This window comes from Diorhabda carinulata, chromosome X (assembly GCF_026250575.1).
Source record: "Diorhabda carinulata isolate Delta chromosome X, icDioCari1.1, whole genome shotgun sequence".
Lineage (NCBI taxonomy): Eukaryota > Metazoa > Arthropoda > Insecta > Coleoptera > Chrysomelidae > Diorhabda > Diorhabda carinulata.
In genome coordinates this window covers 46,409,777-46,424,063 of record NC_079472.1, presented here as the reverse complement: position 1 = coordinate 46,424,063, position 14,287 = coordinate 46,409,777, and the positions used below count along the sequence as shown (strand labels likewise).

General features: G+C 31.1%; 1 protein-coding gene across 1 annotated transcript; it reads left to right on the top strand.

The window, feature by feature from the left end:
- The first annotated feature begins 2,646 nt into the window (after positions 1-2,646).
- Positions 2,647-13,455, top strand: LOC130900479 (protein obstructor-E). Its single transcript, XM_057811120.1, has 4 exons — positions 2,647-2,796; positions 10,290-10,511; positions 10,698-10,892; positions 12,357-13,455. The coding sequence occupies exons 1-4, from the start codon at positions 2,754-2,756 to the stop codon at positions 12,584-12,586; spliced, it is 690 nt and encodes a 229-aa protein (XP_057667103.1). The 5' UTR covers positions 2,647-2,753; the 3' UTR covers positions 12,587-13,455.
- The last annotated feature ends 832 nt before the right edge of the window (positions 13,456-14,287 follow it).

The window sequence follows — 14,287 nt, the reverse complement described above, 5'->3', positions numbered from 1 at the left end:
AAATCTGCTCAAACGTTTGGAAGAGTTTGAGATGTGGGTTTATCGCCGTACTTTGAGGATAAGTTACAAATACCGAGATTCTTGAGCGCATGAACTAAACTTTAGAAATAGTCAACACTATAATAAAAAGTAAATTAGAAAACTCTGGTCATGTGATGCGTAGGCCTGTAAAAGACGATTTTCTTCAATTGGTAGAAAAAGCATAGGTCAGCACATAATATCTTCATTAAATTATATTGTCAATTTGTCAATGGTTCAGAAAATCAATAACTCAGCTATTTCGCACTGAAGTAAATAAAGAAATGATAGTCAATGATATCCAACATTGGATAACAGTCATGGCATGCGAATAAATCGAAAATGATGCAGTTGATAGCATAATTTATCCAACTTTTGTAATTTTCTAAAGTGAATATCACTAAAGCATTTTAATTTGGTAATTTATCTTTTTATAAACATTTTTCTAACTAGAAAATTACTTCTCTAAATGTAATATAATTATTACAGTATATAACACTAGAGAAGTTTACTTTGCTATATAGAACATAATTTAAATATTTATTGAGAATACTTTCTTAAAGAGCTTTCTAAAAACTATGATCCTGGATCTGATTGACCTCTTATAAGCTAAATACGGATCCTATCCCAGGTCGAGATTTTTATGAGTTTACGTTTTCGGTGAAAACTTTAAATGAAATTTGAAACTTCAACCTATTTTACCTCAGTTTCGTGTTCAAATACTAAATTTGGTTTCAGGTATTTTAATAACTATTATTCAATAGTTATCAGTGGTTCACCAAAATACTAGGTGTGGCTATTAAGTAACGAGACTAGCGCTACTACTATGGATGCGCCAAAGGTTAGCAACTGTTAGCTGTTTAGCCTGAATCCCTCTTTCGATGTTGTCTGTAGAGAAACCAGTGCAGCCTTTGTCTTTGTTTGCTTAGAGGCTGTTTTTCGTTTTGTCGTAAAAATGACCGATGTAAAAGTAAAGTAACAAATTTTCACATGAAACTTGGAAAAACTGCAAGTGAAACTTATAAGTGAATGGAAATGAATGTTTGTCGCGTCTACGTGTTTTTTTTTTCGGTATAAGCGTTTTCAAGATGGCCGGTCACCCTACCACGTCAAAAGCGAATAAAAATAGCGGAAAAGTTAATAATCGTGTTAGATCTGCGGAAAAATAATCGTGCGATAGCTGAATTGACAAAGAATGTGGGAGGCAAATTTTGTATGAAAATTTTAACATGCCAAAACTTTGTGCAGAATTGGTGCTTTAAATCCTCACATTTGAACAACAAGTAGCACGCAAATATATTTGTATTCGCACTTTGAATGCAATTGGAAATGACTTAAACTTATTAGAAAAAGTGATAAAGTGTGACGAATCTTCATTAAACCGAATAAGATTTGAGTCTGTTGTGGCTGTGAAAGGTAAAGCGTCGCGCGTCCTGAAAGAACTGACAGAAATAGACTCCCTACACTGTTTCTAACAATGGAAGATTCGCATAGAGGAATGTAGGGGCGAAGAAGGGGTATATATTGAAGGTGATAATAAATAAATATTCCTACATTATATCAAAATGAAATATTTTATATCGCCAATTATTTAATAGCCACACCTCGTACAAATGTTTTACCAACAAATTTCTATATTAATAAACTATTTTAATATTAAAAATCGCCATCCTCAGAAACCTGTCAATTAAGCTACTCATAGAACTAATTAAAGTTAACCATGTAAAGGAGAATAATAACTTTAGAAGTTGAAAAAATCAAAACCAAACGAACCAATCCGTTAGATGATTACCCATAGTACACTATAGTAGACGCTATCATGTGGTTATGACCAGATTTTTTGTCGGTTTCCGAATTACAGAGAAAAGGATCAGGATCACTTCCCTAATATTCAGATCATGATCTAGTTAACCTGATCATAGTTTCCTTGAAATTAATATTTTATTATACTTTTAGTTATCGAGATATTTTACAAGGTTTGTTCTAATCCATCAGAGACAGTCCTTGGTATGGTGCAATGGAGATTACGTGTTCAAACCGGCAGTTACCGTTCTACGAACAATTCTGTTTTGTGTTCCAACCGACTTACATATCGTTTGTAAACCCTTTCCTGGACGGTCTTTTCGATACTTGGTTGATAGCAAGTACTGTTACAAGAACCGTGCATAGGTGGAGATTGCGCAGAAAATATCATTTCGCGCAAAAAACCGTTCCAAGAGTGTTCCAGATTAGCAGGTTGAAACAAACCTATAAATGAATCAAATGTATTGGTTAATTTATATGAAACAATCTCCTGAAATCTATCAAAATAATGAACAATTTCATGTCATTTATTTATAAAATATAAAATGTCATAAAAATAAAACAGTTTATTCACCACAAAATAATCGTCAATATATCAACATAACAATTGATCAGCGACACTTGAAATGAAATTGAAAATAAAGTAACGTTGAATAAAAAAAATTTTATAAATTAAAGTTTTGTTAGCAACGGTTTGTCAAAAATACCTCCACGTTTCCATAGCTCAGTATCTCATACTAAGGTTTCCACTACACTGGAGATTTTGGGGGTAAATACGGTTCTGCAATAAACAGCTGGGTACTGCATTGATGTAATTCTTATACCATTCGTACGCCAATCGGTGTCGTGTATAGAAAGTGTTAAGTGCGTGTTGAATTCAGTACAAAGCTGCAGTTTACTTAACTTTTCGTTTAGTCAAGGATAAAGTCGCCATGATATCGCTGACTATTGCTCTCCTTTCTTTTGTTGCTTTTGGTAAGTACCATATTGTTAAATATTCAAATGAAAAAAAGATTCTTAAGTCACGTTTTTTTTTAAAAAAGGGTAAAAAAACAATATGTTTATTAAAAAAATTACATAAGCTTTTGCCACAATAAAATATCTATATAATATATCGAAGAAATTTGGAAGAACTTTAAATTTTTCTATATCTGCTACTCAAATACATCGTTAGTGTTTGCTTTATAAAAGTTGCTTTATAAAAGATTTGATGACAACAAAAACGGACATTTCAAACATTTTGGTGAATGAATGAAATAAAAGACGAAAATCATATAAAATTCTGACTACAATTACAAGTCTTCAGCTCACGTGTACCAAATAGGAATGCAAAGGAACCATTGAAAAATCATTCAAATAAATGAGAAAGATATCTATCTTAGATTTGGATTTTAATATGGGATAAAAATTCAACAGAAAGAAATTTCGCTAAAAAAATGTTTTTATGACAAAACTGGAATTGATGGTTGTTATCATTTGAAGAACTAAAGTGAACTTATCTAAAATCGTATTGAAATACCTCTAAAATGTATGAAATGCTACTTGTATGTGATTCAATAAATTTATCTGAAATTAATTTGATCAGTAAGGTGTAAATATTCATCGAATTCTCGCTAGATGGATTGGTATCAAATTAAATTCTCCTTTACCTAATTCCAAGCCTGTAGTTTTTTTATTGGGAATAATAGATAAATACCAGTACCAGTAAAAGGACATGTAGCATATGATAAGATATTTGGAAGAAGAATATGTAAACGAAAGAGTCAAATTAGCACGAGAAAACTCACAAAAGTACTCCGCAGGCTGTTGTGGAACAACACTCTAACTAAAGAAAACCAAACAAGAATCTTTCAAAGCATAACACAAAATCTATTTATATGGAGCAAACATATGGCTAGTGACAACATCAATAAGAAATAAAATAAGAATGCATCTACAAAATAGGAACTGCAGAAATATGGCAGAGTAGAGTAGAATGCCAAATAGAAAGGGAACTGGAAAAGAGAGCAGTGCGATGGTATGGTCAAAGAAAGTCAGAGCACTACTGACCAAAATGAATACTCGATTGGGAGCCTCCAGGTGAAAAAGAAGGGGTCCAACAAAGCAAATATACATTGAACATATAATGATAAATAGATACCTGAGAGTAAGAGATAAAAATGTAATAGAATTGTGAACGACAGAGCTGTAAACTCGTAAGGAAAAATTCTAAATAAGAAAAAGAAAAGATAGATGTAGCCAGTCCAATAATAATGAATGAAATTGTATTGTAGTGCTATCATTCTAATAAAAAAGCTTATTATTAAAAATTGATTAAATAATTTAGGGATGAAGAATGTTTTTAATTGTTACTTTATGGTCAAATTGAATACAATTTTCACTGATTTGAGCTCTTTTTTATTACATCGAATCAAAATTTTTGATATCGGCAGAATGTAAAATTCATAAAACCAATGTCAATAATGATACCATAAACGTGGAATAAATCTGAAATTTGCTTGTTCCTAAATTTTGTTTATTAAATATATTCCAGGATATTATGTGTTTCAGAATTTTCCAATTATCATCAGGCGCTTTCAGTTGTGTTTTTTTGTACTTCAAATTGTATTAAATTTATAAATATCTCTATAAAAATATCTACTTAATTATTGTGTATTGTGGCTTGTTTAATGCTGTTGATACAAAAATAAAAATACTACCGAATTACATAATGATTCGACGAATATGGTTACACAAAAGATTAACAAATCTGAAAGTTTTTTTATTTACTCGGTAATGTTAATAGAAAGTATGGATTTATAAGGGGAATTTATATTTATATATCACATTATGACGATAATATATATTTAATGTTAATTTTACATCGCAATAATCAAATTAATCGACCAAAAATTGTTAGTTAATAGAATTTGTTATGTATATAATAACGGAATATTTTGAAACTAGGAAACAATTTTGATTCATTTATTTTTCCTAATAATTAATAATACACAAATAAAGTAACTGGCAAGAAAATGTCACTGGCAATTAGAATGAGGCTTTCAATATCAATATTATAGTTTCTCAGTATATCTATTGATTTCAAAATGCAGAATTATTTTAAAAAGAAAATTGATACAAACAAGAAAACGTATTTTGTAACTATTTATTTTTTGAATTCGATTGAGAAAAATGTGTTTCTGGTTTTAGGGGACTCAGTTTATTTTTAGCAATCCAGTTTTTTATATTCATATACCGTATTCAGTTAAGTGCTATTATATAAGTTTATCTAATAGCAAATAACCGAGAACCTAGATAAACGACGGTATAAGTATAACCTTGCATCTTGTACACAGTCGATACCCAACTCAGAATGACAGTTTTCAATGGAATTTTTTTTATTGATTGAACGCCACCTTACGGTAGTGGTCAGTTACTGATTTATTCACTTCACCGGTATAGTAAACTCAGTTTTTCAGGTCGCACTCCCGTAAGGAAATCGTTAAGGGATCGTAATAGGATCTCTTTAATCCCTAATAGGAATAATCATACGCCTTGAAGCAGGGGAAAATTGAGTTCAAACATAATAGAAACATAAAAAACCATTTATCAAGGTGGCTACTTATATTTCTGGCCTAGTAATTGAAAAATGAAATATTCATAATAGAAGCTAGTTATGTTGCTCCTCAAAATATTGTTCGATATGAGTAGTACAATTTTTCGTGCCTTAGGACCGATTTTCGCAGCTCTTTTTCCATTCCAAAATAGGCGTTTTGGAATCAAAACCAGCCTCTTCTTGTATTGGTAATCGATGACGAAGCAGCTTTTCGGGATCGAAATGAACTTGTTGAATGTCAAATCAATGCTGAATTGCCCATCAACTTGACCATCTGGCTTCTTAAAAATTCAATTATTTAAGCAATGGTTGGACTATTACGATAAAGATTGAATCACCAGTTATTTGACGTTTTGCGAATGTCTCCAATGCCTTTGGTAAACATTGCGTACCATTCGGAGTCAAACGTTTATACCACTGTTGCTACCTTGACACATTGCCACACTACAATAGTGTTAAAGAAACCATTTCTTCGATGTGCTTCTTTCGCAAACATTTTTATTGAATTTGTCTCGTCGTGAAGACGATTCGTCTCATGTGCAGATGTTATTCTTATCAAATTCCAAAATTTTAATGCACCAGTCGCCGCCTTCTTTTGTTAGGTTAAGTAGGTCCAAACAAAAAAAATTACAGCAAATTATGATGTATCTTGTGATGCTAATCATGAGTATGATTCATTTCACGATATGTCACATGATCTTGTTTAATCAATTCAAACATAGATGTTTTTAGACATGACAACAATTTTTGAGCGGCCTATATGGATTTTAAACTGGAGTAGAAATCAGCTACGCTGATTATTCAGTTTTTTACAGTGCTGTAAATGAGACTTTATTGCTATATAGTCAGCAAAATGATTACAGGAAAATGGTATGGATAAATTCCATTTTTTACTATGGACCGCATTCTACAAGTAATTGCAGAAAAGACTAATCCCGCTTAAAAGGAAATATATTTAGTTGAATTTATGTTCATCAATGTAAAGTTGGGGCTAGAAATGTCAGAGTCACAGTAAGAAAGACTCAGTGTTACCAAACCTCAAAATATGGATAGTAACACTTCTTATGAAGTCCTCCATCCAACGTAAAAACTTGCAAGGTATATTATCTCCCATCATATCGATTATGAATTATGCTTGGGCTGTGTTGGATGAACGTATTTTCAGGAAAATTAATCTTATATCATTGTAATACTAGCCTACGATAACTTCATTATTTTGAAATCAAAATGTTCCAAAAAGTAGCAATGTGAGTCAACATACAATCTAGACAAGAATATTCGACATTGTTGTTGCAAACCATGAAATTGAACGTATCTATTTCCACTGTTATGTAATAAAAACATATTGAAAAACAAAGAAAGTAATGAAACTATAAATATTCCATGCCACGAACCAGATTATGACCAATTTAGACTTTATCACCTGATACGAAGAGAAACCTTGATTCGGTTGATATTACATTTACTTCTGGTGTTAAATTGAGCCTAAAAAGCATATTGACCGTTTTTTTTGTTGTCGTAATAGCAATACTGCACCCACTTGGTGAATGTAACCGGTCTAGAATTACAATCAATATAAACCATTGGCGTGGAAAATAAATATACTTTGACCTTTTATAATAATTATGGGTTGTATGGTATGAGATTATTAAAATTTTAAGGGTATAACAGAAAAGTAATGTTGTTCATTGAATAAATATACTTTGATATAAACTGTTTAGCCAACCCTACAGTTTCAACTGTAAATCTACAGTTTTTTGGAAATTCTCTCAGTTTTTAGTTAAGGCTTCTAAATCTACAGTTTTTCTGGTTAAGATGCTAGCGCTATATTTGCTACGTAGTAGTCCATGTAATTATAATTGGACTTCCTGCGATTAGCTCTACCAATATTCACAAATTTGTGATAAGTTTTTACTTATTCTATGATCAGATCAACATAGCATGTGTCCCAATTTTAAACTGCTATATATAACCGGCTCATTTGTTACAAAAAAAGAGATAAACAAACCCCAAAATATCTTAAATGTGAAAGAAGAAAAAATATTAATTATTAATGTAAATGACGTGCGATTCCATTTGCCATCATTGGAAACATGTTGGACGGATGATAACAAATTCAATTCGATTGAAAAGAAACACTCAAGAGTTAAACGACTATAAACTATCCTACTATCCTATTTTTACACGAAATGTGAAGAGCAGCCCGAATATAACAAAGGTTTCTTTTCGATGATAAAGAACTTTAGGCACCAAAGTGTTTACTGATCCTTACAAGTCATTTTAAGTCATGATTTGAGCAGAAAATATAACAGAATTAGATAGAAAATGGAAAATCCTTCGCAAGATCAATTTTGAATTTAACACAAGAGACCCCAGTGTACAAGAATTTTGGTGCCATTTTTCTAAATTGAAAAAGACGATGTTTCCACTTTTATCGAACTTTAACCAGAAAGCTTCTATGTTTGCCGCAGAATACGGCTAGGGTAGAACGTTTTCAAACATTAATCTTTTGAAAACAAAGCTAGGAAATAAACTTCCTACGAACACAATAAAAAGTACCTTGCACACAAACTCAGAAACTAAAAATTGTTTCGAGGTCAATGTGACAAATTACCATTTAGAAAAATTCAATCAAAATATTTACGATTTCAAGAATAAAGATGAAACGGAGAATCAAGAAGATTCACAAATTAAAAATGAGAATAGCTAATGATTCTACCTACTAGGTTGCATCCGCAGCTGATGATCAGCTTGTGTTGCAATACTAGCTTTTAGATGTTACTAATATCATTTGACATATTGTATCTTTATTACTTCTGATATTTAATTTCATTAAAACTTTGATAATCACATGATATGATTTTTCTTGTTTTTAATTCTCTCTTTAGAACGTATTCTATTACCATCATTAAATAATAGAAAAATTAAGGTGTATATCTATTGTTTTCTAATTAGATGCTGTGTCATAATTTTAAAAGTTATTACCAATTTTCCATATAAATGATAGCAAGTTCAATACCCTTAGAATAGTAGTAAAATTCTGGAAAATTATTTATTTCGTTAATATTTCGATAAAGAGTGAATCAAAATACTAATACATTATTTTCCCCTGTCTCCTTTCACCTTGTATTTTATTTGAGTATCTGAAAGTACTACCAACTCATAAAGCATTCCATCTACCTAAAGTATGAGATATTTAGATATTACTGTGCAAAACAATGATAATATACTTATATGCAATCATTTAACAATAACTCTTAGCTTGCTATGTCTTATTTGATGAAAACTAATATTTGACAATTAAATGACATGACAATAGTCTCATTATTGTTCTTTGATTTAGCATTTTGGTACATTTTTGTTGTTTTGAAGAATTTGAACGGTAACCTACAAAAGCAAACTTGGATACATTGATAAAGCGAATCAACGGCACGGGCTGAGTTAATTATAAAAAGCATGAACGATTGAAAACTTCTGTGACAGAAGAAAATAAAATTGAAGTTTTGCTAGCAGTTACCGAAAACCTTCAGACAAGTGAAAGGAATATTTACAGCGATCAAGAACTGAGCTACTACGGTGTGCAAAGAATCCTTGACAAAATGCACCCTCATCACATTTAGTTGCAACAGAAATTAACTGAAGAGGATTTTGAAAACAGTGTTTTGTAGATGTGCTTTACGAAAAGTTAATTAACAGAGAGACTTTTTCGACTATGTTCTATTTTGAGATGAAGTCTCGTTTAAAAAAATGGTTGTGTTGATATGCACAACTTTCACTGCTATTCATCAACCAATTCATATCACATAGTCAAACTAGACGTATAAGTATACTGTGGTAAATGATATACATTTTTATTGTTTAGTTCCAGTAATTTATTTGTATTTACAAATTTCATTTAAAATAATATAACTTTGATGTCGCACAGTATTCTGGAACACCCTGTAAGATTATAAATAATTTTAAAATGCATAGACTAATGATAGCTATAATTCCTCAAATTTCCTAATTCATATCTCAAACGACAAAAAGGCAATGAACTTTATCACACTAATCAATCAACCTGTAATTTTGTTTGAGTTTTGATGTGTCAATAATTCTGGAAAATTCTTCTCTAAGTTCAGCGATACCATGATTTTACTATAACTATTTTGATAGCAAATTTTATATGTTTAAAACCTCACATCCTATTAAAATACACATAATCAAGATACGTACGCAGTTTGTTCTGCATCATGTTCAATGTTAGTACTATATTAGCCTCATAAAAGTCATACACTATTCATCGAATAACGTGGTTGCATATTCAACTTTCATCAGTTTTTGGGTACTTTCTTTCAATTTGCTTTTAGATTACTAGACCTCCTTTAAAACTTGGTATAACAGTTTTGCGATGGGACTTACTCGTAGTTAATAATGTCTATAGTATCTAAACTATGAACACATATAGTATACCTAATAAATTCCTCTTGTAAATAAATTATTTGAGAATACTTAAATTTTTTTAAGACTAAAATATATCAAATCTATTGGAAATTGTACTCAAGCCTCAAATGAAGAAGACATGTTTGATTTTATTAATTTCTGTGGCTTTACAAACACGCAAATTTGTAAATTAGTGTAATAAGTCCACAAGAATATTTATCTCGTGAATAAAAACCTCATTGATTTTGATTATACTATAAATTAAATTCGTATAAATGTAAATCTTGACGTGTTTGAAATGCTTAATAGATGAAGCTCGACAGGTAAATCTGTACTTGTGAATAAATTCAGTTTAAACTTGTTTTTATATTAATTACACTTCCTCAACCCCTCGATAGTGCTTAAATTCAATGCTGGATCATAAATGATTGTAAATATTCTCATGTTTTAGCAAATTGCGGTGTATTGGTGCAAGAAGCGCCTTCTTGTCCAGAACAACATGGAGTGCAAGCTTACGCCCATCCAGAATCTTGTAATTTATTCTTCCTTTGTACAAATGGTACTCTAACAGTGGAAACTTGTGAAAATGGTCTTCTATTCGATGGAAAAGGCAACGTTTTCAATCACTGTAATTACAATTGGGCTGTTGATTGTGGACAAAGAAAAGCTGATTGTGAGTTGTATAATTTATATGATAATAATTAGTTCTTGATTTTCTTTAAGAATACTAAACATTTTGTTAACCTCTAATAGTAACCAGTGAGTAACAAATTCATAAGGTAAAGTCATTGACAAAGAAAAAATTCAAAATATATATTTTTTGGCAATGGAATTATAGGTAATTGTTATGTTTAAACAGTGACACCAATCAGCACTCCAGGCTGTGAATATCAATTCGGAATATATCCAGATAGTAAAGAATGTTCCGTACACTTTATAAAGTGTGCTCATGGGGAACCAATTCCAAACCAATGTGATCCTGGACTAGTATATGATGAACGTATTCATGGTTGCAACTGGCCCGACCTTCTAATAGAAACGTGTAATCCAGAAGGTATGATAGTGAATTACACTTTTTCAAATAGAGTTGTTACTTTCAATGAAAAAAATATTTCTCAATCAGCTTTTCGAGCCATCGAAACCATTCACCTAATTATATATTTACACAGCATTAATACTCCAAGATTATCATCATTGCTAATTACTTCAACAATTAAGACTTGTTGAATGATGTGAATAGATTTCTATTTTAATATTATTTTTTTTAATAATTACTTGAGAACTAATTCAATGAGGAATATTTCTCACGAGATTAGTCAACAAGTTTGTATTATATCTATCAAATTGGCCGAGAAAAATGCCTCATTCATATGTGAAGAAAAAATGTGATATAAATAAAATTTCTTGATAAAATATAACGAGTTTCCGACGCAACAAAGAATCATTTTTACTTTGCACCATAGGGTCCTTTTAACTTTATACACTTTCCCAGCGATGCCCTAACCTTTTTTAACTCTTCCAAACAGTTCCTGTCTTTATCCTCCAGGAAAATGTTGCTGGAAGTCTGATTTGGTTAATACGGTGGGTGGCCAACCAAATCAAGTACAAATCGTGAATTTTATTTCTCTTTGAATGCGGTCACTTTCTAATAAATTTTCCCTTTACCTTATCATGCAATTATGCATAATAATCTACCTTTTTGGATATACACAAAACCATAACTATCCAAAAAAAAAACGGTAGCCATCACTTTTTCGGTAGTTGTAACGTCTTTGCTTTTTTCTGAGCAGGTCTACTATTTTGATTGTTTCTCCGTGATTTTTCGTTTAAGGAGTATAGCGATAGAGCCAGGTTTCATCTACAGTTATGATTCGACTAAAAAAATCCGACACATTTTTATTAAACCGTGTCAATAAGACATGGGAAATGTTTATTTGAATGCGTTTCAATTCAAAGTGTGCAAATGCGGCACCAAATGAGCATATAGCTTAATCTTAACTAAGTCGACGACTATCCAATACTATTTGGTGAACTTCTTCAATATCGCTCGTGATGTGTCAAGCTGTCATATTTGAATTCAGCTGCCAAAAATTTTACACAGTCTCCGTACACAGTGCCTAACTCCTCTTTGATTTCCGTAAGCGTATTGCCTTTCAAAAACGAATACTTAATGGCAGCTCGATACTCAGTATTTCCGTTTTCAGAAAAATCTTAACAACTCACTTATACGATTTGTCAAATACATTGAAGGCATCCAAACTGACTGAAATTTTATTGATAATCTCTTTTTTCAGACAACCCTCCTATCAAGCTAATTAGATAAAACCAGAAAAAATGTATGGTTTGATATAACCTAAAAATTTTATATAATATTTTAAGAATTGTTTGTCGAATTGTGATATTTTTTATATATTTTTGCTCTTATTCACATCGACTTCATTTTATAAAAGTTTAAAATAGGTTTAAAAGGAAAAATTCATAAGAATACTAACATTTAATGAAATTTTTGAAATTCCAGCTGTGGTCGGCTTCAAATGTCCAACTAAAGTGCCACACAACAGCCCAGCGGCAAAATTCTGGCCATATCCCCGTTTTCCAGTTCCAGGTGACTGTCATCGTCTTATTACATGCGTTAACGGATATCCACGTCTTATTACTTGTGGCGAAGGAAAAGTTGTCGATGAACATAATTTAACTTGTGAAGATCCAGAATTAGTACCTCACTGTGCCAATCATATCGGAAAATAGAGAGAAGAGAAAAATGTCGAGATGTCGAGTCGTTTTAAAATTTGATTTTTATTTATACAGATGTCTTCCTGTACATATTCTATTTAGAATCATATATTCCAATATCATCTCTTTTAAATATTTGATATATAAATATTAAACTCTAATACTTATCAGTGAAAATTTTTAATTGATTATTCTGTAAATATACGGCAATAATAAATTTTTCATTACTACTCGATAGAAACTTTGAACAATTAAAGCTGAAAGAGAAAATAAGTAATTATTTTTGTAAATCAATCTAGTGTGACAGTAATTTTTTTAGTTATTATTAGTAGAAAATCTTGACCTTCCATTATTTTAATCACAAATTACTGTATTATCCATATATCCTATTTAGAGAATATTCAATTTCTATTCGTGTCAGGGTGGAAATCATTACTTTCTATATATATAGAGATATGTATTTTTACCTGCTCATTTCCCATTTCGAGATTTCCGAGAAAAATCTCGAAACTGATATCATTTTTACAGTTTCCTGAATTACGGTAAAATAATTGGATTCTTAGGTTAACAAATAGACTTGAATTCATTAGAAAGAACATCAAGCTGAATCTAAGTCGTCCTGTTCAAACTAAATACTCTAACCAGTATTTACCAACTTATTTCTATCCTTGACTGACCTATGACCTTCTAAAATTCTTATGCCCCCTATGTAATATATACATAATTTTTGAATATTAAAAAATTGAATTCATTGAATTGAAACTCAAATGATTGATTTTAGGAAGAAAACACTAGGAAATTGTTTACGAAACACAGTAAGCAAATTTTCAAAATATATAATGAAAAACTAAAATAAAAATTGGAAATAACATAATTTGAAAAAAGACTGAATTAATACTAAATCTACCACTAAATACATACGTGGATGTGAAGAGACACAGTTTGTGTCGGTCAGCTGACATGTGACGTTTGATACTGATCTTGGCTTACAGCGCCAATTGTTTGACACAACGAGTCGGGTGGTACCCTGAGAGCTTTTTTTGCTAGACATCATCGGACCAGAGATTCTTTACTAGTCGAGTTCTTTTACTCTGCCGCAGGGAGGTTAATTTGATGAAGTCAAAAACCCAGTTGATATTTTCGTCTCGTCAAACGAATTTCTAGTATTTATTGGCGGCAATTATTTAAAAATTTGCTTTTTTCTTTCAATTGGGCACCGAAATATAGCATTGTATTTAAAAGGTCCATAACAAAAGGGTTAAAGTCGTGTCGAATTCATTTTCGAATTGCCCCCTTGTGGAGCGTGGGCCCCATGTTGGAAATACAGGTCTAAGCGAAGATACATTTTAACTACTAACGAAAACAAAAAGATATACTGCAATCTTCTTCTGCAAGCACACATTGTAGAGCATGAATTAATAAAGAAATTTTATTATTGTATATCTTCTCAATCGAAATATATTTCAATATCACGGCATATAACATGGAAAATTGTTTAATGTGTTTCCGAAGAAAACGGTTTGAATTTAGTTTACAAAACCAATTTTTAAATTAACATAGGTTTGAGTAAAAATTCATATCTCTAAAACTCGAAATATAAGTTTCTTGTTTTCATACTGTACTGTAAAGTCGACTTTACAGTACTAATTTGAGTCCGGAAAATTGTACTTTACCGGATTATTTTCGTCACCACTTTTTAGCTCGTATTTCCTACGC